Here is a 24,280-nt window from a genome sequence, read left to right on the forward strand (position 1 = left end):
GGGTTCGGGGAGGTCCAGTCAATATCTGGTGTGACCACCATTTGCCTCACACAGTGCAACACGTCTTCTTCGCATACAGTTGATCAGGTTGTTGATTGTGGCCTGTGGAATGTTTCTAGTGGCCTTCTATTGTGGCCAGCCTAGGCACATCCATGTGCCATACCCATGCTGTCTGTCTGTCTCATGATGAATGGGGACAAAAACAAAGTGTTGCATTTATAATTTTGTTCAGTGTGTTATTATTATTATTGTTATTATTATTACCAGAATCAGAATCTTTACTACTTAACTTTACTACTACTCTACTTTATTAGTAGGTTTACGCATAGAAGGAATTTGCTTTGGTGTTTTGCTGAACAATAAACAATAAACACAGCAGTGTAGAAAAATATAAGAAAGATAAAGAAAGATTATTATTAATATTATTGTGGCTATTATTAGCCAAACCTCGCTGTCCTGTGCCTACCGAATAGGCTAGACACCGGTGTGTGTCAGTGTGTAAACCCCTCCCATCAGTGGAGGACAGCGGATGGCAGATGATGCGCACTGCGCGTCTGGCTGAAAACAGAGCGCGCGGCGCAGACAGGAGGCACAGCACAGCACACACGCTAATATCCGTGCACAGAGCCAGACGGACACATACTGTATGATTATCGCTGTTTGAAAAGGAAATGGAGTTCAAATAGGCGTACTACTTTACCTTATGGACTGAATGCAGTGACTGTCGCTTTGGATTTCTGAATCTCACGCCTAGGCAGTCTGGATAAAAAAAATGTGGAGGTACACGAACTTGTTCGCCTGTCTGCTTGTTTTATGTAAGGATGCCTCTTCACAGAGCAAGGTAAGAAATGACACAAAATAGGCAGGTTTCAGACAAGTTTTATTCACTTTATTTTCCAGGATTGCAAGGGCTATTCAGACTCACTAGTTATCAATGTTTAATCACAGCAGATGCTGCCATAACAGTATTTTAACTTCCTCTATCATTCTGCTCAACTTCACCTCTTATCTGCTTCATGTTCTGTGCCATGGTACGTCTGCTTCAGACAAATGACTGACTTGACCAATACCCAACATTTTACCCAAGCCAGACCTTTACATTTTCTGTCTTAAGCCAGCAGATGGTTCAGGTTATGTGTGATTTTGTATGATTAGCGGTAATCCTCCCAATGAAGGCTTTTGGGTGACACAGGTAACAATAACTTTATGTAATGATATGTCCAGTGAGTGCAGGCCTGATGCCAGCAGAGTGTGGGAGAGGTGGCACTCAGTGGGGTAACAGTAATATCTGGCAGCCCTTGTTTGTACAGCTGCTGGACTCCAGTAACCCCTCACTCTCCCTCAGCCTAATCCAGCTCCACACACAGTCACACGTGCACGCACACAAATGCACACACACACACACACACACACACACACACACTGCCAGAAGTTAAAAAACATGTCCCGTACACATTATATATGAAGACCACAGGCTCTGTCGCATATTTATGGCCATTTCTGGTGTGTGACTGTCAACAGAGACCAAATCAGCAGCATTGTAGGTCAGTGAAGAGTAACCCCCCCCCCTGAAGAAGAAGTAGTAGTAGTAGTAGTCGTAGTAGTAGTAGTAGTAGTAGTGGTGATAGGAAGTGGTATTCACAGTAGCAGCAGTGTTTGCAGTACTATTAATTTCAACAGTGATAGAAGGAGCATGTGGTAGTGTTAGTAATAGTAAAGGTCTTGTAGTATACTATGTGGCCAACAGTGGACCCCTCTGTGTCTGGTTTGGTCTAGGCCCCATAATTCCTATGAATGGACATCTTAATGCTACAGTTTACAATGATCCAGACAACTGTATGTTTCTAACTTTGTGCCTGCAGTTTATGTTTGGCACCTTCCTGTTTCAACATGACAATGTGCCCGTGCACAAAGCAATAAAGAAACGGCTTCCCAGTTTGGTGTGAAACAGCCTGCACAGATCCCTGACCTCAACCCCATCCAACACCTCTGGGTTGAACAGGAACGCTGACTGTGGGCCAGATGTTATCACCGAACATCAGTGTTGAACCTCACTGATGCTCTTGTGGCTGAATGGGAGTAAATCCCTGCAGCCAGGTACCAACATCCTGTGGTGGACAAAGTATTCAGATCCATTGCTTAAGTAAAAGTACAGTCCATGTATGGTTCGTTCTTTGATTATTTCGTTTTCAAAACCGAATCAAAAAAATAAAAGTTGTTTTTTTTCAAAACGGAAAAACAGATAAACAGACATCGGTTTTTGTTTTTTCTGTTTTAGAAACTAAAACGGAAAAATATTGATTTTGATATTTAATGTGTCCAATTTTTGTAGCTTTGTATGTTACACTTGATAAACCTGCAGCAGATGGCGGTGCCTGATTAAATGTAAATAAGATGAGCTTGAACATCAACATAAGTGACAATATTATATAGCTGCAGTACCAGAGGCTGAAGCAACATAGGCTAATATTGGCTCAATGTTCAGTTTGTAACTCACTAGCAACTGGAACAGGAACACTTTCCTGAGAATCCTGATTCAAAGGTCCTGGCCTTCCGTACACCCCAACCATGTTCTAACTCAGTCTTTTCTGTTGAATATCATATATCTGCCTTTACCGTCACAAACTGACGCTACAGGGCTTCCCCCACTGTGTTGACCTATGACACTATAGATCCCCAGTTCGTTACAAACGCGGAAAGGCCTTGACCATGGGTCCATATGGGACGAGTCAGGGAGTGAGAACAGGTTGTAGGGATACAACACCGTTCAAAGATAGAACAAAACACAGCTCCTTTGATTTCTGTTTTGGTTTTAAAACAGAAAAAACAAACAAACGACTTGTTTTTTTGTTTTTTCCGATTTGGTTTTGTAACGAAATAATGAAAGACCAAACGGATTAAGTACTAATACCACACTGTAAAAGTACAATGTTACAAGTAAAAGTTCTGCATTGAAAAATTTTCCTAAGTTGAAGTATGTAAATATAATAAGGAAAACGTACTTAGTATTAAAGTACTCAATGCAGTTGGTTGAGGTGGAGCTTATTTTGAACTATTTTGTATCGGACTGTAACTAATAATTATTCTCATTACGAATCCATCGGCTGATTATTTTCCCAATAATCGACTGATTGTTAAAATTCTGCAAATAGGAAAAAATCCCAATGACCCAGATCCCAAAGTGACATCTTCATAATGCTTCAACATTATTAACACTACATTCAAATGATTAATATAATTCATTTGTGAAGCTGGAACCATGATATGTTTTTGCATGAAAAATTACTTAAATAAATAGTTGCCAATTAATTTTTTTTCAACCGACTAATCGTTTCAGCTGTACTTGTCCCGTATAAACTGTTTGGGAGTTTAATTCCTTTCAAAACATCATATTTTAAAAACTCTTCATATATTGTATGTAAAAAGCGTAATTTGTAAAGTAACTACTAAAGCTGTAGTGTACTTTAGTAAATGTACTTACTAGTTACTGTCCACCACTACCAACATCTGGTGGAAAGCCTGAAACCAGAAGAGTGGAGGCTATTAGTGTAGTACATTAATGCCCATAGCTTTTAATGACATGTTTAACCATCACATATGGCTGGACTGTTCAGGTATACATACAGGATAGTTTTGCAGTGTCGTTTCAGAGTGTATGTCACTCTAGATTGTATCAATTTATAATTGTAACAAATTAGTTGTTACTTGTATGAGATTAGAGTCTCTAGTAATGTAGGAAAAGTAGTCATAGAAGCAGTAGTTTCAGTTGTATTAGTAACAGTTGAATGTGAAGACAAATAGTAGTGGTAATACTACTTTTAAATTAAAGCAGCATCAGTAGTGATAATGGTAGTAGTTGTGTTAACAATTATCATTATTATTATTTTATTGCCCAGCCCTATATAGAAGTAGTAATGGTAGTGATAGTAACTGTAGCTAATGGTGGTAATAGTAAATAGAAACAGTGGTGTTCTAGTGGTGGTTTACAGCTGTGAGTTGAAGAAAACTTGATGAAGTAAATTGTGAAAAGTGTGCAATAGTCAGTCACAAGATAGGTGCGACCTGGTGGGCTTCACGCACTGACCATGAATGGCAACATCCCCTGTCCATCTCTCATCTATCTACTATCAACTCATTAATAAAATGTATAGAATGCCCCCCCAAAAGTATTTTAAACATTAAATGAACAAATGATGAATATTAATAATGAGTTAAATAAAGTTGTCACTTTAGAATCTATTCAGGTGAAGTGCTAAAGTCAACTGAAGGTTTTACAATAAATCCACAGTTTATTTATCTTTGTCTCTACTCACAACACATTCCTCATCATGCAGCAGTGTAACAGCTCCAGTCTTGTGCCCACTGGAGATGCACAGTCATAGTCTCTGTAGCCAGACTAGTGGCAGTGGCATTAATGAGAGACAAAGCCTGCTTAGAAGCGGGCATGGAGGGCACCAGAGGGTGGCGTGGGAACCATCGTGTGCACCTGCTTCGTGTTTTGGTTGTAAACAAACCCGAGGACAATCAGTGCTAGGTCAACTGGGGGATAGAGAGAAGGAGACAGCAGACTGGGATGCTCAGTCTGCCTCTGTGAAACAGTCCAGTCAGACATAGGGTTTGATGATTAAGGTGCTATGGTGCCTTGTAGCCTACATGAAATTACATTTTGTCGTGCCATGTTATGCCAACATGACTTCATTTAATTGGGGCTGTCACATGGGGCTTGCTGAAGAGTCAACATTATCAAATCTACAGAGAGTCGAGTCTCTCTGTTTGTGGTTAAAACAAAGCTATAAGCTGTTGGAAATGAGAGGCCAATGCCTCATTCACAATAAAGCAATGACCCTGAAAAAACTTACTTTTGATGTTAGTGGGAATGGGTCAACTTTCTGACTCAGGTGCACGACCCTGCACGTGACCATTGTTTTACACACATCTGAAATTGATTGGCTTTCGTACAAAATGGTCAGCATGGGTATTAGATTTTAGACTATTCTCCTCTGTAGATTGTGGGCATGACTTCTAGCTCCCTCCCTCATGACTGTTCTTGATCCTTACATTAACTAATTGAAGTTTCACCATCATCTGCGTGGATGCCAATCCTAAAATCCAAATACAATAAGTCAACAATAGTAACAATAAAAAGGTATCATAGAGGACTCAAACCTCAGTCTCGTGCCTGAGAATCCTGAGTATGACCCATTTACTCACCATGACCTCTTCATGTCATGGACTTTGTCATTCTTTAGACTGCCATGTGCGTTCGAAGACAACTCGGATAAAGACGGTTGTCTCTTACAAACACCACGGGATTAAATGAGACAGGAATATAATTTATCAATGAGACAGGAATATAATTTAGTTGTACATATTCTGTAGATAAATGATGTAAACATGTATTTTCTATTTTATAAATGGCTGTCGAGCCTTTGCTTGTGGAGTGGACTGAATTCTGAGCAGTTGTGATGCTAAGCAATTAATATTCCATATAAGCTTAGATCCACGGCTGTTAACATCTGCACTATTATATTAAATAATTGTCATCTCTATTGACACTTTATCTTACTGACAACACTACCCACCAGAAGGTTAGTTTATTTATTTTTCGCTCAATAAAAAGTGAACAGTATCTTTCGCTGGCCACCAATAACCTCTGCAGCTTTTTAATGTCTCCCATAAACATCTGCTGTAACAAATCATCTGGGAAACAGGCATTGGCACGTCTATCATTCCACTCATAGTTGAGGTCACCAGACACACACTAATAATTAGGGAAGTGTCTCTTTGTGGTTGTGAATGGATTATTATAGTATGTGGATTTTATTAGGGAGCCATAGTGACAGCTTGATTTGTATCTGTGTGTTTTCAAAAGAGACGGATGATTTGATTGTTGCAAAATAAATGAAGTGTGAAAACCCTGGAACTCTTCCAGAGTTATTTAATGTTACTGTGGCTAGAGAGGAAACTTCACATAAGTAATTCATTAAGTTGTTTAGTATAACAGTATTTTCATAAAGGGCGATTTGTGTTAGTCTTTTTTCTCATGTTCTGTGTCATGATGTGCTGTGATGAGTTCAGAGAGGGCTGAGACACATAAATAGACCCAGCAGGAATGTAGATGTGTACCCCCAAAAGCAGCAAGTGCTTAATACACTTTGTGTTAAGCTAATTAACATCCCAGTGCTAATGCTAGTGTTTTTGTTTATAGTCTGAGCCACTGACTTCATGGTTCATCTCCAGACCGAAGGCTTTAATAGAATTCCCCCTTTGTACCAAGTTAATCTTTACAGTGGCACAGTAAGACTGTTTATCATAAGCACTGCTAATTAGATTAAAAATCAGGCGGACTCTTTGCGCTGGAATGTGGACCCCGGTTTTGGTCTTGAGTACCCTTGACAAGAGATGGTGTGGATTTTAAAGGGATAGTCCATCCTTTAAAACCACAAGCTTGGTGGGTTTAAGATTGATTAGAATTAATGTTCATGGTGCCTTTTTTGTGCATTTGTGGGAAAATAGTTCAAAAGGTGTGGGGGGCTGAATTAGCTGCAGGTCAAAACAGGAATCACAGCACTACTGTTTAGGTTGGAACATTTGAGTTTTGCCACAGGATATCTCCACTGCCTGCCTTTTTCACCACCCAGTTGTCCCAGTGATTACCAGCTGGCCAGGCACTAAAAGGAGAGGATATCCTTGTATGAACAAGACTGTAGATACAACAGGCCTGTGCTTCTGAAACACTGACCTTTAACTCTGAAGCTAACAAATGAAGCAGCCATTGTGTAACACTTCTTGTGTTTTTAGCAATCCTGAGCACAATTGGGGTTTCACTTCATCACTGTCAGGGTGTGTTAGCTGTTCAAGGCTGCAGCAGTTGATCTAATAGAGCTCTCTGCTGCGTGCAGGCTCTTTTCCTCCTATTGTGCAGACATGAGTTCATGTTTGAGCCGTGTTCTTTTTGACCTGAAACTTGACTGCACTTGATAGGTCAACGCCAAAGACTCAAAGCTCAAAGCATGCGTTAAATACTCTGTACTCTTAATTATTAGCAGTCTTAATTGTGTTGCCTGTTCTCATGCTGGTAGGTCAGCTTGGCATGAGATGTTGAATGGTCAGTTAGGCATACCAGCACATATGATTTGACAGGAGGAGGAGGCAGCTGCTCTGATTGGCAGAATAATTTAGATTTTTCATGATAAGCTGCAGCCAAATTTTTCTCCTGCAGCAAAGCCTGAGGTAAGGGTTTAGTCTTTCCTGACTAGACAAATCATTAAGTACCAAAGTAAATCTGGTTGGAATTTCTCTGACTTCTCCAACTTAAAGTAACCTAAGCTCATGTTGCCATGCAGCAGTCAGTGTTTGGCTAGGGTTGAACAATGCAGCTCAGCAGGGCCGTAGGCATGGCCTCTGTTAAAGAAGTTTAATCTGCTAATCCACTCTGTTTTCATGTGGCTGTAGGATTTGTCAACCTGCTGCCTTTTCGCTTGACATAGGTCATGACTCGGCCGGCTCTGCACACAGGAGTCCTGCCCCATATCAGGACCCCCTCCCAGTAATGGAGGAGAAATCATACCCTCCTCCATACCTTCCCCCATCACTCAGCCTGCATTCCTTCACTAATGAGCCTCCACCACCTCCACCACTCCTCCCCCTTTCTCCAATAGGAATACAGTAATCCAATTTAGGGCTAATAATTATTTTCAGCATTGATTCATCTGAGGATTAAAAGTGATAAATGTCTATACCATTTTCCCAGACTCCAAGGTGACCTGTTCAGATATATTGTTTGGTCTGACCAACAGCCCAAAGAAGTTTAGTTTAAAATCATATAAATAAGAGACAATTAGTAAATATTCACATTTGAAACACTAAACTAGGGACTTTTTTAATATGACATATGCTGTTTTGACATAACCAGGAGGAATTTCTGTTTAAGTTTACTTTAAACCTATTTTCCATTTCTTGGAAAACTACCTCACAAAGAGGGAATGGTCACTATTTTGTAGAGATTGAATTACGAAAAGATTGATCCATCCTAAGAGAGAATACTACTGTACTGAGAATACTACCTCCTCCCTTTAGTCACATGAGAACAGGACCACAGCTCATTAATGAAGAATCTCGGTGTTGCTAAACTCTCTTCCTGATAAAAGTGATACCACATGTGCGCCCATCCTGCAGTTTATAGAGGTCCCTAAATCTCACCGGACAGAGATGACAGGCCAACCCTCCTCCATCACATGATCCAACAGTCATCACTCCAAATGATGGAACTAAGTAAGATGCATCCCATGAACTGAAAACATGAGTGATAGCAAGTGACAAACCAAACTAGTACTATGAATAGTACATGCATGATATGAACATGCAATATACAGTATGTATTGATACATCAGAGTCTTGTCTGTCATTATGGTTGTTTTCAAAAAGAATGCCCTTTGGTGCAGACCATTTAAGTACAATGCACAACAGAGGATAAAACTATAACCAGTCCACTCAGCCTCTCTGTCCCACTATAACCAGTCCACTCAGCCTCTCTGTCCCACTATAACCAGTCCACTCAGCCTCTCTGTCCCTCTCTGTCCCACTATAACCAGTCCACTCAGCCTCCCTGTCCCACTATAACCAGTCCACTCAGCCTCTCTGTCCCTCTCTGTCCCACTATAACCAGTCCACTCAGCTTCTCTGTCCCAATTTAACCAGTCCACTCAGACTTTCTTTCCAACTATAACCAGTCCACTCAGCCTCTCTGTCCCACTATAACCAGTCCACTCAGCCTCTCTGTCCCTCTCTGTCCCACTATAACCAGTCCACTCAGCCTCTCTGTCCCTCTCTGTCCCACTATAACCAGTCCACTCAGCCTCTCTGTCCCTCTCTGTCCCACTATAACCAGTCCACTCAGCCTCTCTGTCCCTCTCTGTCCCACTATAACCAGTCCACTCAGCCTCTCTGTCCCACGATAACCAGTCCACTCAGCCTCTCTGTCCCTCTATGTCCCACTATAACCAGTCCACTCTGCCTCAGCCTCTAACCACTGCGCTCCCCCGCTTTTTAACACTTACAACTGAACGAGCACTCTTGTAGTCACAACATGTCAAAAACAGCAGTAAGGCCTTACACGTCTCACTGAAAGTAAAGTTTACTAATTGAATGCAGAAATCACAGCTGGAGGTGATATGGATCACTTAGTGTTCTCCTCTGGTGATCCATTAAATCAGTGGTTAAGGTAGATGCAACTTTATTTAAGCTGAGATACAATAATGCAAATTATCATCAACTTTAATTGTATTGCTTTTTGTACTGTTCAGTCTTCACTAACTTTAATTGCACCTCACATAACCCCCTGACCCTCAGCTGGGGAGCCACACATGTATCTCTTACAGGGTGTCAGCTGTGTGCTGAGTGTAACCTCTCTGGGGCTCTGTCCTCCTGCGGCCGCAAACACACCAGCTTCTTCTCTGCTGCAGCTGCTGATATGGCTCCTTACTTTTTTCCATTCTCACAGGGTTTATCAGGACAGGGGGGCAACCACATCGACAGAAGCAACTCAGGGTGGCAGAGCCTAGGAGGATCATTAGCACATGTCGACAGTGTTGTGTATTTTTTCTCTCTGTCAGTAGGGTAGAGATTAAAGGTCGCACTGAAGGTTTAAGTCAAAGCAAAATGACTTATTTTTAAAATACTCCAAAAAAGAACAAGTACATAAAAACAACTTACACTAACGAGAGTAAATTCAGTACTACCAACCCTTCAGGTTTTGGGAGTACTACTGCAGCCTTTTATGTCTCCAGAGAGAGCTGATGTCCTCAAGTTATGTCACTGGAGTCAGTGTTGTTGGTACTAAAGATGTTTGAAGATGAAAAAATCTGGGGTGTGGCATTAGAAAGAAGTGAGGTGACCAGACCTGTGTCGCTCCTCATCTATGCTTAAGGCTAGAAACTTGGGCTTCATTAGCCACTACTAGCATAAAACATAAAAAGTAAGAAGAATGTGTGGAACAAAAAGGACGATTTCTCTGGTTCTGCTCATAGACTGTATAAAACATAGGCATAGTGTCCATGACATCACCCATAGGTTTCTGAAGAGCCATTATAAAGCTCAGTGCAGACGGCTCCCGGCAGCTCCCAGTTGCTCCAACTGGTGCAATATTGACAGTGCCTGACGTTGGCTAATCCAAAAAATGGGCTGAGAGGTGGAGCTGAGGGGCCCAAATGAAGCCTGGTTGTTTCACCATCTAGCAGCTAGCCACCTGAGAGGGCACACACCTGTCACTCAAAGTGGCCACAGTTGTCATTAATGGGTAACTTACAGAAACCATATCCGTTTTTGTACCAGGCATTTCACTTGTTTATTTCTGCTGTAAAGTGTAACATGGAGGTCTATGGAGATTCACTCCAGGCATCATGTGTAGAAAGACAATGAATATCCACACGAAACTTTGTTGAAAATCTGGTAGGAATAAAAATAATGCGATTTGAGACACTAAATCCTGTCGAAATTCACACACTACTTAACTAAGTAAACTAGTCCACTATTTAGAAGTAGAATTAATTGAAAATTAAGTGGAAAAAGTCCAACTCACCATCACCACATTATTGCATATTTTCTACATATCTGATAAATATTTAATAAAATATGTAGTAAATTTGTGTAGTTAAAGTCTTGTGTGAAAGCAATCTCCACTGGATGCCAGCTTGCACCACTCTCATAGGAATTGTTGAATGTCTGCTCAGGCTGCCATGCATTACTTTCTGTTAATAAGTAAGCCATGAACATGTCCTGCCAAAGCTCTGTCATCATACATGGCAGCCAAAGGCCTGCTGGTGGTGTTGTGAGTTATGTTTGTCTCTGAGGCTTTCCTCTGAGACCAGCTAACATTCAAAAGTGGGGAAGCATGTGGTTATTTTTCAGGAACATTTTCCTTCCCTTGTTTTTGTTTCCCTACAATAAAAACAATGATTTATTATTCATGGAATACCAGCAGGGGTTTAGACGAATGGAACTGATGACTGGAAGAACACAGGTTTCACTGGTGGAAGAAGTGCTCAGCCCTGGAGCTGCTTGTTTAGTATAATACCACAATAAGACATTTCTACTACATGCACTTTAGTGCAAAAATTAGACAATTGTAGTGACAACACAAAAAAATACTCAAAAGACCTTTTTTTTGGATTTGTAAATGGGAAAATTCACATTCTGTCTTCCAGATCTTTGGGGAGACTGAGCCTGTTCGGATGACATCAGAAGGTTCAGACTGCCGCTGTAAGTGCATCATGCGCCCTTTAAGCAAAGACGCTTGCTTGCGGCTGCGGAGCGGCAGTGTACGTGTGGAGGATTATTACACTGTGGAGACAGTCAGCTCCGGATCTGACTGTAAATGCTCGTGTACTGCCCCACCATCCTCCCTCAACCCCTGTGAGAATGAGTGGAAGCTGGAGAAGCTGAAGAAACAGGCCCCTGAGTTATTAAAGGTGAGGAACGATGAAACTTGAAGCCACTATATGTAGAATATTTAAGATCAAACCATCTTTCAAATGATTTTGAAAAATGTGACTAATATAGACTAATTCTATTTGTGCATTTGACCACTAGGAGTTGCCAAAGTCAGAAATGTTAAAATCATACAAATAGGAGCTTTAAAGTACTAATCATCATAATTCTTCCAAATAAATAATTAAAAGTATATTAGGCACTATTACATAAAAAACAGCCAGACTATAGCACTCTTTTTTGCCAGTGTGTCAATATCTTTACTTTGATTTCTGGTACACCAGACAGGATGGATTTTAAGAAAAAAGAACCAAACTCAGGAAGCCCACTTGCGACAGTGTTTATTACACCTCAGAATGAAAAAAGTATCAGGTGGAAAAACACACTAACAATTCTGCTGTTGTTTTAAGAACCTTCCCGGCAGTGGGGAGCAGCAGTTTTTAGTGCGATATGCCCAATGTAATGTTTCTTATGTACAAGTGGAATGGCATCACTACAGAAAAGTCATTAAAATTACTTGAAATATCCTCTGGCAATGATGAATACCGATACCAATTTAACACCATTCTGACCGGTAGTTATTGAGATGTACTATATCTTGCTCTAGACCAAAATGCTGACTGATGTTACATTTAGGATACAAAATGCTATTAATAAAAAAAATAAAAAATATTGTAGAGTCAAAAAAATTAGTCAATTCGCTAAAACATTGCAACTGTTTTGATAATTGATAACAGAACCAGCAACAAAATAGTAATAATAATAAAATAATAATAATAATAACACATGCACTTGTGTAAAACACAGCTACAAAGTGTTGGACCTAGCAATCTAGAAGCCCACATGTAAATTAAAATAGTACACACAGTTTAGTTAAAAACAATATAAATAAACTTTCATTTTTCACAGGAATGAGAATAACACTATGTACCAGATGAAACAAAAGGCAGTTCCTGATGTTTGATCTGACTCTACTTTAAACTATGGATTAACCCAATAATTCTCTGGAGGAAATATTTGCATTGAAAAGGAAAGGTCTATAATAATTAAGATGGACCCTGAATGAGCCCCAAACTGAGAGCACTCAGCTGCTTATTGAGCAGAGTGCCCATGTCAATAGTGGTAATCAGAGCAAGTGTTTTGGGAGGACACTTGAGCTATTACTCCATTTGAAAAGATGCACATAAAGAAGTCAGGTTTATGTTCAAAAGATGGTGAATAACGCTAGTTGTTCTCCTTTTATGACTTGACTCACCAGCTCCAATCTATGGTGGACCTCCTTGAGGGAACACTTTACAGCATGGATCTAATGAAAGTCCACTCCTACATCAACAAGGTGGTATCCCAGATGAACACACTGGAGGAGGTAGGAAAACAACCAAGCTCATGTTCTTCCTATAATCAAAGTTTGGTAGGAGACACGCTTACCAGCTTATGTCATTTGATGGACTGTGGTGATAATAATGATGTTATCTTGCAGACAATCAAGACAAATCTTACGCGAGATAATGAATTTGTCCGGGACAGCATGATGAGCCTCACCAACCAGTTCAAGAGATATGAGAACTACTCCAACATTATGATGAGCATCAAGAAGGAGATCTCCAGCCTCAGCCTGCAACTGCTACAGAAAGACTCCTCTGAGAGCAAAGCACAGGTTAGAAGAACAAATAGTAATTAGTATAGTACTAGTAATTGTTATAGTAATGATAGTAGTTGTAAGAGTAGCAGTACATTACAGGCAGCTGTTGTACTTAAGTCCAGTCTCAGCCTTAAGTCTCAGTCTCCAGACAGTTTTTCTATTATTTCAGTACATTGGTAAATTGGGTGCTTTAATTTACTTGTATCACTCTCAGCCACCGGTCTCACCTACTACAGTGTTTTTGTCAAAATCCACCTACCACCGCCTACTTTTTTTTTTATCACCATAGGAAAGAGCCTGGCAGTTGTTTCCCCCGTTTCCTGTCTTTATGCTAAGCTAAGCTAGCCACCTGCGGTAGCTTCATATTTACTGTTCAGATTGTGAGTTTCTCATCTAACTCTGAGCAAGAAAGTAAATAAATACATATCCCAAAAATGTTTCCTTTAAATTGGCTAAGTATCTTTTTAAATTTACAATGGATCAGATGATGTTGTGTTTGTTAAAGGGGTCGCTCTCTTTGATAAACTTAAAGGGAAATATTTCCCTCAAATGCTCCATAGAGCATTTGAGTGTCTGTCAGCTCGGCAATTGTTTTGGTTTAATGGCCCACAACTTTACTGTTTGGGTCTCATTGCTGTCACATGCACCATTTTCATCAGCAGGCTGCTGCTTGCAGATAAAAATCTCTAAAAGCTCACAATACACTCCCAGCTCAGCACCAAATGGCAGTCAGACAAAATTAGCAACTAGCCATTGATCCCAGTGGAGCATTTAACTGCTAAAGAGCCAGATATTTCCTTTAGGTGGAGACCAAAACTGAGCTAAAAGGAGAGTGAATATTGGACACACAGCTGCAAATGAATGCTGATGTTGCTGTGTGTCTGCTAGATGTGTAAATAGATAACCGCTAACACGCTCCCCATATCATCTGAAAAGGCAATAATGTCAATGTTGTGTTAAAAGCTTGTTTCCACTGCCTCAACAAGTGTTACTGTAGCTGGTAACATTGTGCAAGAATATTTTGCCTTTTTGCCCACAACATTTGCAAATAATGGAACATTTAGGAAGATTTATGCGGTTTCCTGACCTGTTTCAATCAACAATCTAAATCCAAAGGGTCGAACTGTGTGATTAAAGTGTACTGCAGCTGATCCTCACTATGAACAATAAGACACAAGTGTGAACAATATTGAATCAGCACTGTTTTGTTTCTGGACTGTCTTGATTCAGTGTCCAAACTCTTGTTTGGTCCTATCTCTGACTCCGCTTAAGTGGTCTTGACTACAGCCCTTAGTAGCAGATACAATAGTAACAGCAGTAGTACTAGTAGTAGTAACATTGGTAACATTATAAACACTAGGACAAGTAACAGTAGTATACGCCTACGCATCATTTGTATGATAATTTATGTTTTATGTTAACACAATGGGATACATTATCAAGATGGATATCACAGGGAACAGGGAAAAATACATTTTCATACACAAGCCAATATTACCAAGTGTCTTGACATAACCTGGATGTTCATGTTTACAGGACACTAATGGTGAGAAAACCAAGGAAGCTATAAAAATACCCAACAAAAAGACCCCTGTAGCCAAACCCCCACCCAAACCGCCCAAAGAAAAGGTCGTAAAGCCCAAGAAAGAGGTCATTAAACCTGGGAAGTCGGTCAAGCCTGACCCTACAGCCAAAGCCAAGGTGGTTGGACACCAGCCTGGTGTGGTGAGGGGCATCACATACTACAAGGCTGCCAAGACCGACGAGGATGAGCACAGAGGAGGTGAGGGTTTTCTGGTTGGCTGGGACACTCTGTATACTCTCCCAGCATAGTGGTGTGTTCATAGAAAGCCACACTCTCTGAGCTAAAGCAAACATTGTGCTGGCACTTTAGCTGAGTTTGCACTCCCATCTGTGTGCGATCATCTGTGCGTGATCCACTGTGGGTGCTGAAAATAATCCAAATTAGTTTCTTCAGCTATCTAATCTGAACCCACATGCCACTTTGCTGGATAAGGATCAGCCAGCAGCTAGAGAGTCATAGAAACAGAGTCAGGATCTATTAGCTGGATTTAGTTTCCATTTGAGGACACTATAAAATTTTCCTGAGAATGTTTTAAATGTGAAAATAAAATAAAAGCTGGAATCCATTACTGTGGACACAAGATCCCCTGAATACAAGATTTATTCCGGCGTTGTTTTAAGGGAAGCTGATCTAGTCAGCGCAGGATTGGATTGCTGGTGCATATTCAGCAGGCAGGAAGTCCAAATCTTTTATTGACAAAATACATGGACCTGATGGAATGCTGTCTCAATGGAGCACTGCCATGTCCATGACATGCCTCAGCTTCACTCCTTACAACAATGTGTGGGGACCCTCACCAATGCAGAGAAAACATTTCCTGACTCCTTCCAATCCTCTTTAAGTGTAGTTGACTGAATAGGTATGCTGCATTTGCACAGGACACACGTACATAACACTGTCAGACCTTGTGTTCTGCCATGTATGTGAACCTCAGTGAGCCAGCCATCCTTGTCAAATCACTGGAACGTGTCCACTGCATTTCCATAATCTCTGGCAAAGAGAAGGATGCAAGAACACTTTTTCATTGATACACCATGATTTTTCCTCAGCTTGGTAACTTTGGTCTAACGGAGCAGCTGAGTTGGAGTTCAGGGACTTGCTCAGTGACACCTGAGCAGATGTTGTAGAAAGAGAGGGAAATATTAAACACTGGGTGAAACTGCCTACACTCATTTTACCAGCCAGCAAACTTGAATCAATTACCGCCTGGCTGCAACAACCTATAATGCATTTGGACAACTGACTGTTTACAACAGGAACTGTAACATTGAGATTAAGGCATTTGTAGCCAAAGGGCATCTTGCAGAGGTATCCATCCATCTTCATCCTCTTATCCGGGGTTGGGTGATGGGGGCAGCAGCTCCAGTTGCATGATAATACAACAGTAAGTGCAGACTATCTACACTACATTACCATGCCTCTACATCAGAATGCACACAACACTAACACTAAATTAGGGAATTAGTGTTACATTTAATTCCAGGTACAATTTAAAACATCTTTATCTTTCTACTGTTAATTGTAAAAACCTTCTGAGAATATTGTTTCTACTCCAGCCATCATCGGGTCCATGTGTTCAGAGTATGTGTGTCAGGAAGATGCACCACTTATGTAGCACTGCTGTGATCTTCTCACATCTGTCAGGCAGCACAGGATGTCAGAGTATGAGCACCAGAAGGAGATGCTTAGATTGGATTTGAATCAGCTTGGTGTGACTATAGAAGCCTGAAACACTAGACGACAAGAGGCAAGAGTCTGACCAATCTGGGTTTACGGGATAAAAAATAATGCATATTTTCCAAAAGATAGTAATCAGTATTTTACTGAATTTTATCCCATATATATTATATTATATACTGTATTATGCAATCATTTAGGTTGCAGCAGTAATAAGAAGAGGCTGGGTTAGGAGGGAAAGAAGATAAAGAAGTTCAGAGAAGAGGAAGTTGGTGTTCTGTGTGTGCTGCATTGCTAATGTGCCTTCTTTGATGTGAGCTTCTAGAACACAGCAGACTATAATATGTCTCCCGCTGTCAAAGAGCTGTATACTGTACTGTACAGTGAATGAAAACCTTAAAACACCTTTTATAAAGACTTTTGAAATACTATTTAGAGACGATGTCCCTACACACTACTTGATCATACTATCCTAAATGTAACAATCACTAACAAGAACAAGAAGCCACTTGTTCAGTATTACTTCCCTCTATCTCCACTCAGCCTCAGAACTGTGTGTATTTTCAGTGAAAACTAGCTTGCAGAATCTAGATCTTCTGGCCTAACTCCGAACTTCCTCCCCTCCCTTCTAGACCATTCTGCCAAAACGTACACGGTCCATCACATCACAGAAAACCAGTCAGAGGACGGAGGAGCTGAAATGGTCCTGGAAACTGTGGAGGGCACCGTGGCTGAACCCATTGCCACCACTGCAGTTCCCACCACTACAACTACTACCACAACCACAACTACTAGCACCACAACAACCACCACTGCTACACCCAGTGCTATCACCACACAAAGTACACCAGCACCTGAAAGACCAGCTCCGACCATCGTGCTGGTTCTAGACAACTCCAACAACAACAGTCGGCCCAGTCTCCACAGAGCAGGTACACGCTATATGCTCTGTAAATAAACTCGGTATTCTGTTGCAGGCCGTGTTGTAGTGACAGGGACCAATTTCGCAGCACAAAGCGTATAGGCCCAGTTTGCCAAGAAATGTTATGAGTGTGAAATCGATTTAAGCCCATGTTAATGCAAGTCATTCCCCCCAGGCATACATGCTGAATGTTCTGCTTGTTTCTTCCAGGGAAGATCCTCAACTGTGAAGGCACTCTAGCATCCATTGAGCAGCCAGAGAAGCAGCACAGTTATGGGCGCAACGAGGGAGCCTGGATGAAGGATCCCCTGGCTAAAGACTCCAAGATCTATGTCACAAACTATTACTACGGCAACAACTTGGTGGAGTTCCGCAATCTGGACAACTTCAAGCAAGGTGTGCTTTAATTGGGTCTTCTTACAGTGCCCTAATTGCCAAACAATTAGTCCTAGACTCAAGTCATATTTATGTTTGATACAAGGAGTAAACTGGAGTCCCACCATAGGTACTTTAGGCTTGGGTTTTGAGTCTTAATTCAGTGTCAAATTCCACTTGTTGATGGCACCCACATACTAGTTGCATCCATAATCAGTGTTCTGCTTTAATTTTATTCCCCACAATAACTGCTTTATTTCACTTTGTGATACAGTGGGTACATATAAAACTGGTAACATCCTGGTGACCTCTATTTTGCATTGCATTGATACTGCATAGAATACTCCAATACAATCACATTCACCTCCCTTAAAGTTGTCATTACTATCTCTTATGGGCAGTAGGAACGGAGGACTCAATAACAGACAGTGAGACTGAAGTTTGATTGACAGGCTCCAAAAATGTGCGATGATGATATCCAGGCAGAAAGTCTTTAGAGCGGGCAAGCCGGTGCGGTGAGCAGGCAGGCGGCAGAGACAGAGTACTCGTGGAACAGAGCAGGCAAACGGAAAGCTCCTAACTATGGAACAAACACCTGAGACCCAGGCGAGAAAAAACACAGTAGTCAGGAGCAGTGCAAACAAGCAAAGCAAAAAAGTACTTAATATCCAAGTTGCGGCCGTGACTTGTATACTACATATGTAAACGGACAATATGGCAAGGCATAGAGTGTTGAGTCAGTGTTAAAATACTGCATGTCTTATATATGGAGATGGCTGTCAGGTGTGTAGAAGAGCCACAGGTAATAAATGATTGGAGCCTTGGGAGGAGAGCCAGGAGTGCCACACCCACACACACAAACACAGGGAGAACAAAAAGGTGACCGACAAAAACACTAGGAGGGGTAAACAGAAGAAACACTAGAGCTGAGAGGCCGGTACAGCCGTATCATGACACTCATTATCTCCACTGGAATCAGGAACTTGCAGGAGAAAACACAAGTTGTAAAATCAATTCTTGGGCCACTGTAGGCCTAGAGAGGCAAAGGTACTGCATGAGGTCAGCAGCTGCGGCAATGGCAGTGGCTGTGACACACAACTCATGGAGACAAGTACAGTACTGTAAGTACAAAATGAAGCAATTTTGATATCAAGAACATTGCAGCCTGAAATTGTAGGAGCAGGGGAGGGGTGTGTCTTGATTTGGTTTGAGGTGCATTCCACACTGTCAGACTTTGAAAACCTCTGGCCTGCTCCAGCATAGCTTCATAGCCTATGCACGTAGCTACACTGTAATCCCATAAATCTGTCAATCAAATCATTAAGCTAGCTCAGATTTAACTTGACCAAGATTTAGGGCTAAGAAATAAAAAAGTAATAATAATAATAATAATAATAATAGTAATGTAATGTGATATATACGCTAAGATACACTAACATATATGCAGTATAAACAGTATTAACAGTATGAGCACTTTTAACAGTATGAACCGAATGAAATGAATACACTAAGATATATACAGCATGTACAGCAGTTATAGTGGACAATGGGAATTGCAGGTATAAGTGTAAGTGTAGATCTACAGTGCAGGTGTAAGTACGAGTAATGAATATCTTCACTTTTTCATCTTTTTCATCATCAAACTCAAAACACCATTATCATCCCAACATTTTGATCTAACTCTAGTATCACCCTGTTTTAATGTATATCTGTGTTTTCTCTAATAACATGTGACATTGATTCATGTTGATTGTCCAGTGAGCTCTGTGAGACTGATGAGATCTGTGGAATGCAGGTCTTGGTTGTTTCATGGCTCCACTGGGTGGGAAAATCAACTCCGTCCACATCCAAATCAACTGAGGAATAGGATTACACTCTCTAAGACAGTTAAGATGATCTCCCCTCATAGGACTTGGTTTGTTGATCTAGATGTGTTTGGACAATGGGCTTTCTAAATGCACTTACATGTGAGGCGTCCTGCAGTGCGGTGAGCTCACAGCTGTGTGCGGATGACTAGGTATTTGGAGTGGTGGTGATACCTGCTGTTCCCTGACATGTGCTCTGGCCTTTCCTTTGAACTTGGCACAGCAGAGAGGGATTAAGAGTGTGGGCTGGACTTAGGGATGGGGATGGTGGTGATGGTGGGGAGGGCGAGGGTGGTGGTGGTGGTGGTGGTGGTGGGGGGGGGGGGGGTTATTGCATGTTGTTTTTGTCCTTCACTGGGCTTTCCTTTTATTACCATTATCTAAATCAGACTACCTGAGGTTGGAAGGTTAGAATAGCAGATGTGATTAGAAAATGACACCTCTGTTCAGAAGTGAACTACTAAACAAACTGTGTCACTGTTACAAGGAAGCCAGTGTGTACACAGTCTGGCATTGTAAAAACAATGTTATTGGCTTTATGAAGGGCATAATATCAACTTAGCACAAGTGAAAGATAATGAATATATAAGCACTACAACTAATGACCAGCTAGCTATATATTATCCCGCTTATTGAAAGGCTGGCTGTTGACCAAACATATTAATCATTTTAAATGTTTTAAAATTATTTTATTGCAAGCTAAATTTATCAATTAACACATTGGCTCCTCAAGACTGTCTAGCAGAGCTGGTTTTAGGGCAAGTCCGACTCAAGTCTCAAGGAATCATAAACAAATTGCATGTCATTTGCATGTCTTTCGGGGCTGAGCATTTGAACTCCATTTGAACATTTTCCTACCAGAGTTGCATTAATGACGTTGTTTGTATACCTGACCAAGCGCTTTCAATGCATGGGCCTGATAACTGAAGATTCAAACATTATGTCCGGCTATACGAGGCTTACCTGTGGGTGTCTTAATTACCTTTTTATGTTATAAGATATTAAGTCTTCAGTGTTTTTGCTTTTAAGTCTCAAGTCAAGTCTTTAGAGCAGACAAGGTGTCAATCAGCAAAATTAGCAGGACTTCTTGACTACAAAATAATCGGATCATTGACTCTAGAATGTCATGGACATAGAGTGATGTCTGCCATATATGTTTGTGAAGGCATATTAGAGTCCTGGATTGACGTTTATATGGCAGTTACTGGAGCCCGAAAATCCAGAAGGAGGGAGTTCAGCTGTAGCTGAGGTGTGATGAGAAGGATTTTGAATAGACCTAACTACTGGCTTTTCTTAGAGCCACAATGGAGCAGCCTCAGGTCATAATACACTTCAACATGAGCACTTATGGGCTTTGAAGGCAGCATTTGCATCAGAGGTAAAACAATGGTCTGTTTTATGCAACAGGATGTATCCATTTCCAAATGACCATTGAGTATTCATCCATGTTTCTTAATAAATAAATAAATACAAGTAAAGATAACATAATATTCTTGTTTATTGTAGGCCGATGGAGCAACCTTTTCAAATTGCCTTACAACTGGATAGGCACAGGGCATGTGGTTTATAACGGAGCTTTCTACTACAACAGAGCCTTTACAAAGAACATCATCAAGTATGATCTGAGGATGCGATATGTGGCGGCCTGGACACTGCTGCATGATGTGGTTTACGAGGACACCACCCCCTGGAAATGGAGAGGCCACTCGGACATTGACTTCGCAGTGGACGAAAGCGGCTTGTGGGTGATCTACCCTTCCATGGACTATGACTACAACCAGCAAGAGGTGATCATCATCAGTAAACTGGATCCCGGAGACCTGTCATTGAAAAAGGAAACAACCTGGAGGACAGGTCTCAAACGGAACTCATACGGAAACTGCTTCATCATCTGTGGTGTCTTGTACGCTGTCAATGTGTACAACCAAAAGGAAGGTGAGGTGACCTATGCTTATGACACCCACACCAACACTGAAGCCATCCCACGCCTGCCCTTCACCAATGAGTACTCCTTCACCACCCAGATTGACTACAACCCCAAGGAGAAGGTTTTGTATGCCTGGGATAATGGTCATCAGCTCACATATCAGGTAAACTTTGTTGACCAATGAACACAGCTAGTTTGTGCTACAGATAAGATCACAGTATGGCACCTAAATAAAATGAAGATACTCAGTATTTTGACAGCCTTGAAGCAAATCCAATATGACATTGGACTCAACAGGACAAAGGATGAACCCACACCATCCTTCAAGTACCATTGCATGCTATTGAAACACCTGATCGCAGTGTACCAAACATACACACCTCAAATGTTTTTTGAGATGTGACTGTACAATATATCAGTAGATTGGACAGCAAACAGTGGAAATAATCTCACAGGTTGAGTTAAAGCTCATTGGGCAGAGTTTAGGAATGCAGAGAGATTTCTTTATATGGTCATTTATGAAATGTCAGCAGGCTGGCTAACTAGCAGACAGATATATTGGCTCATGTCAGTCAAGTAGATACTAAAACATAAGCCTTGATATCTCTTTAAAGGGTCATTCAGATATGTTGTATTTTATTCTAATACATATTTAGCTACAAGTAAGATGAAAGAGGTCTTGGTTGCTGTAATCATTCCTCCTGACGATACTGACTTGGAGTGATTCCCTCCTTGCGCAATTACACTGACACGATGCCAGACAAATTCATACCATTAAAAAAACATTTTTACACTCAAAACTGTGGATTCTGTGTCCAGTTTAGTATCCAGTTTCTTACAATGGAGTCACTTCACAAACATTATAGACAGGAGGATGATTACAGCCACCAATAACTCTTTAAACGTACAGTTGAGCATCTAAGAATCAGAATCTATGCTGATGAAACAATATTTTTTGAAAGCGCTACCAATACACTTATTACATTATATAAGTGAAATAATCAAGAGTCATTGAGACTACATCGCCCTGTGAAAAGAGAAAAGAAGAGAGTTCAGTTAGAGACACTAATGTCAAGAAATTGACCATATGTGGTAAATGGATTCGATTCTGCAGAAAAGGCTCTGGGCTTTGTGGGAGCTCTTCAAGAATCCAAGCAGCAACAAGGACTCTTCTGGGAGAATTAATCCCTCCAAAATTCACACATACTGTACATGAACATTAAATCTTAGTTAACTCAATGATATGCAACCGTGACACCAAAATTTGAGAGCAAACCATCTTGTCAGTGCTGACTTATCTAACTTATTAGCAGTATTTCAACATGCACCTTTTTCTAATCCTCCTCTGCTGGAGTAAAAACTGCTCAACAAAACAGGCATGGTTTGACAGTTATGAGACAATGGTAGAAGTACATTTCTTGAACAAACTTAGCGAACTTATTGTCCTGTTAGTGGCCAGCAGCTATTTTAATAATTGTGACTGTCTATATAGCAAGTTAAACAGCAAATATTGCATTTTGCCAGATACACAGTCCTGTTAGTAGTTACTATGTCACCAATCTGCTAGCATTGCCAATTTCATTAAGACGCACAGATGAACTTCGTGGTGCCGCTTTAAGGTCTGGTTGGTCCTTAATAGTGATTATAATGGCCGTGGCGTACATCTGCATGCCAAGGAGCCGGAGTGATGGTGAAGCATTAATGAAACAGTGCATGCCGATCAGCCAATACAAGCGCAACTTAAGTGCCCTACATGAACACTGTCGTCTATTTGTTCAGTCAAGAGTTTCCTTGAAGCTAGCACCTAGTTTGAGGAAATGCAGTGACCTAACTAGATAACCTATAAGCTACCTCCTCTTTTATCTTTTGCCTTTTAAGTAGGCTTCAGATATTTTTACAGCTAGTGTTATTTGCTCCACCACCCAACATTTAACTCAACTAATGAGATTATTTCTGTATCCAGAGTAGTTCTCCTTCTGAAAAATGTTTGTAAAATTAAACTTTCAACCCTTGTTTCATTTGCCCATCTACTCCATCCTATCACCAAGCACTTTGATCACGTATCTGTTGATTATTATTCCGGCCTCATGATACTTCCTGTCTCTATACCACTAATCTTGTTTTGAGGGTTATGTTGAATATAATATAACTCCAAAAACAAGACAATGTAAAAAAGTTTCTAAGTGTAATAGTTTTTATATTTACATGAAGTCATTTGACAATATCATACAACTTTTTTTTCTAATTTCCATGCATCATGTTACATTTCTATGTTGTATAAAATATGCAGCCTTTGTATTGTTAATAACATTTGCATAACCACCAAATCTTGTCATTATTGTTGAGCATTTGAACATTTTCACCTCTATGGAAATTGACCGCCCCAATCAGTCATAACAAAAGGTTCACTGTGCCATTGATTGATTTAACTTCTTTGTTGATCATTAATATAAAAGTGGCCTCTAGCCAGAGATACACAAATCATCAAAAGGATAAAGACACAATAAAGCCCAAAGGCTTTTTTCCATTGTGGTCCTTATAATAAGCTGTGCCATCTTCAATAATGGGACCACGATTTGTTTTAACTTTAAGACACATGAGGTAACTCCTACAGCACTTTTTTGTGTTGCTTTGGTCTTGTACACCATTAATGATTCACAACTACATTGTTTTACCTGTTTGTGAATTATGCAGAGCGTTTTTTTTAAAGTTTATTCATAAAAGGCATGCTGATTGCAATAAAGTCATGTGTTCAATTGTAAAGTCTTTATACATAAATAATATCATACAACAATTGAAA

General features: G+C 40.6%; 1 protein-coding gene across 1 annotated transcript; it reads left to right on the forward strand.

Moving 5' to 3' along the window:
• Positions 1–772: 772 nt before the first annotated feature.
• On the forward strand, positions 773–24,280 carry olfml2a (olfactomedin-like 2A). Its single transcript, XM_038704112.1, has 8 exons — positions 773–841; positions 11,205–11,468; positions 12,746–12,853; positions 12,968–13,144; positions 14,666–14,912; positions 17,024–17,323; positions 17,524–17,709; positions 21,060–24,280. The coding sequence occupies exons 1-8, from the start codon at positions 773–775 to the stop codon at positions 21,662–21,664; spliced, it is 1,956 nt and encodes a 651-aa protein (XP_038560040.1). The 3' UTR covers positions 21,665–24,280.

This window comes from Micropterus salmoides, unplaced genomic scaffold (assembly GCF_014851395.1).
Source record: "Micropterus salmoides isolate LMB-PRFRI ecotype aquatic unplaced genomic scaffold, ASM1485139v1 Ms_hic_scaffold_7, whole genome shotgun sequence".
NCBI lineage: Eukaryota > Metazoa > Chordata > Actinopteri > Centrarchiformes > Centrarchidae > Micropterus > Micropterus salmoides.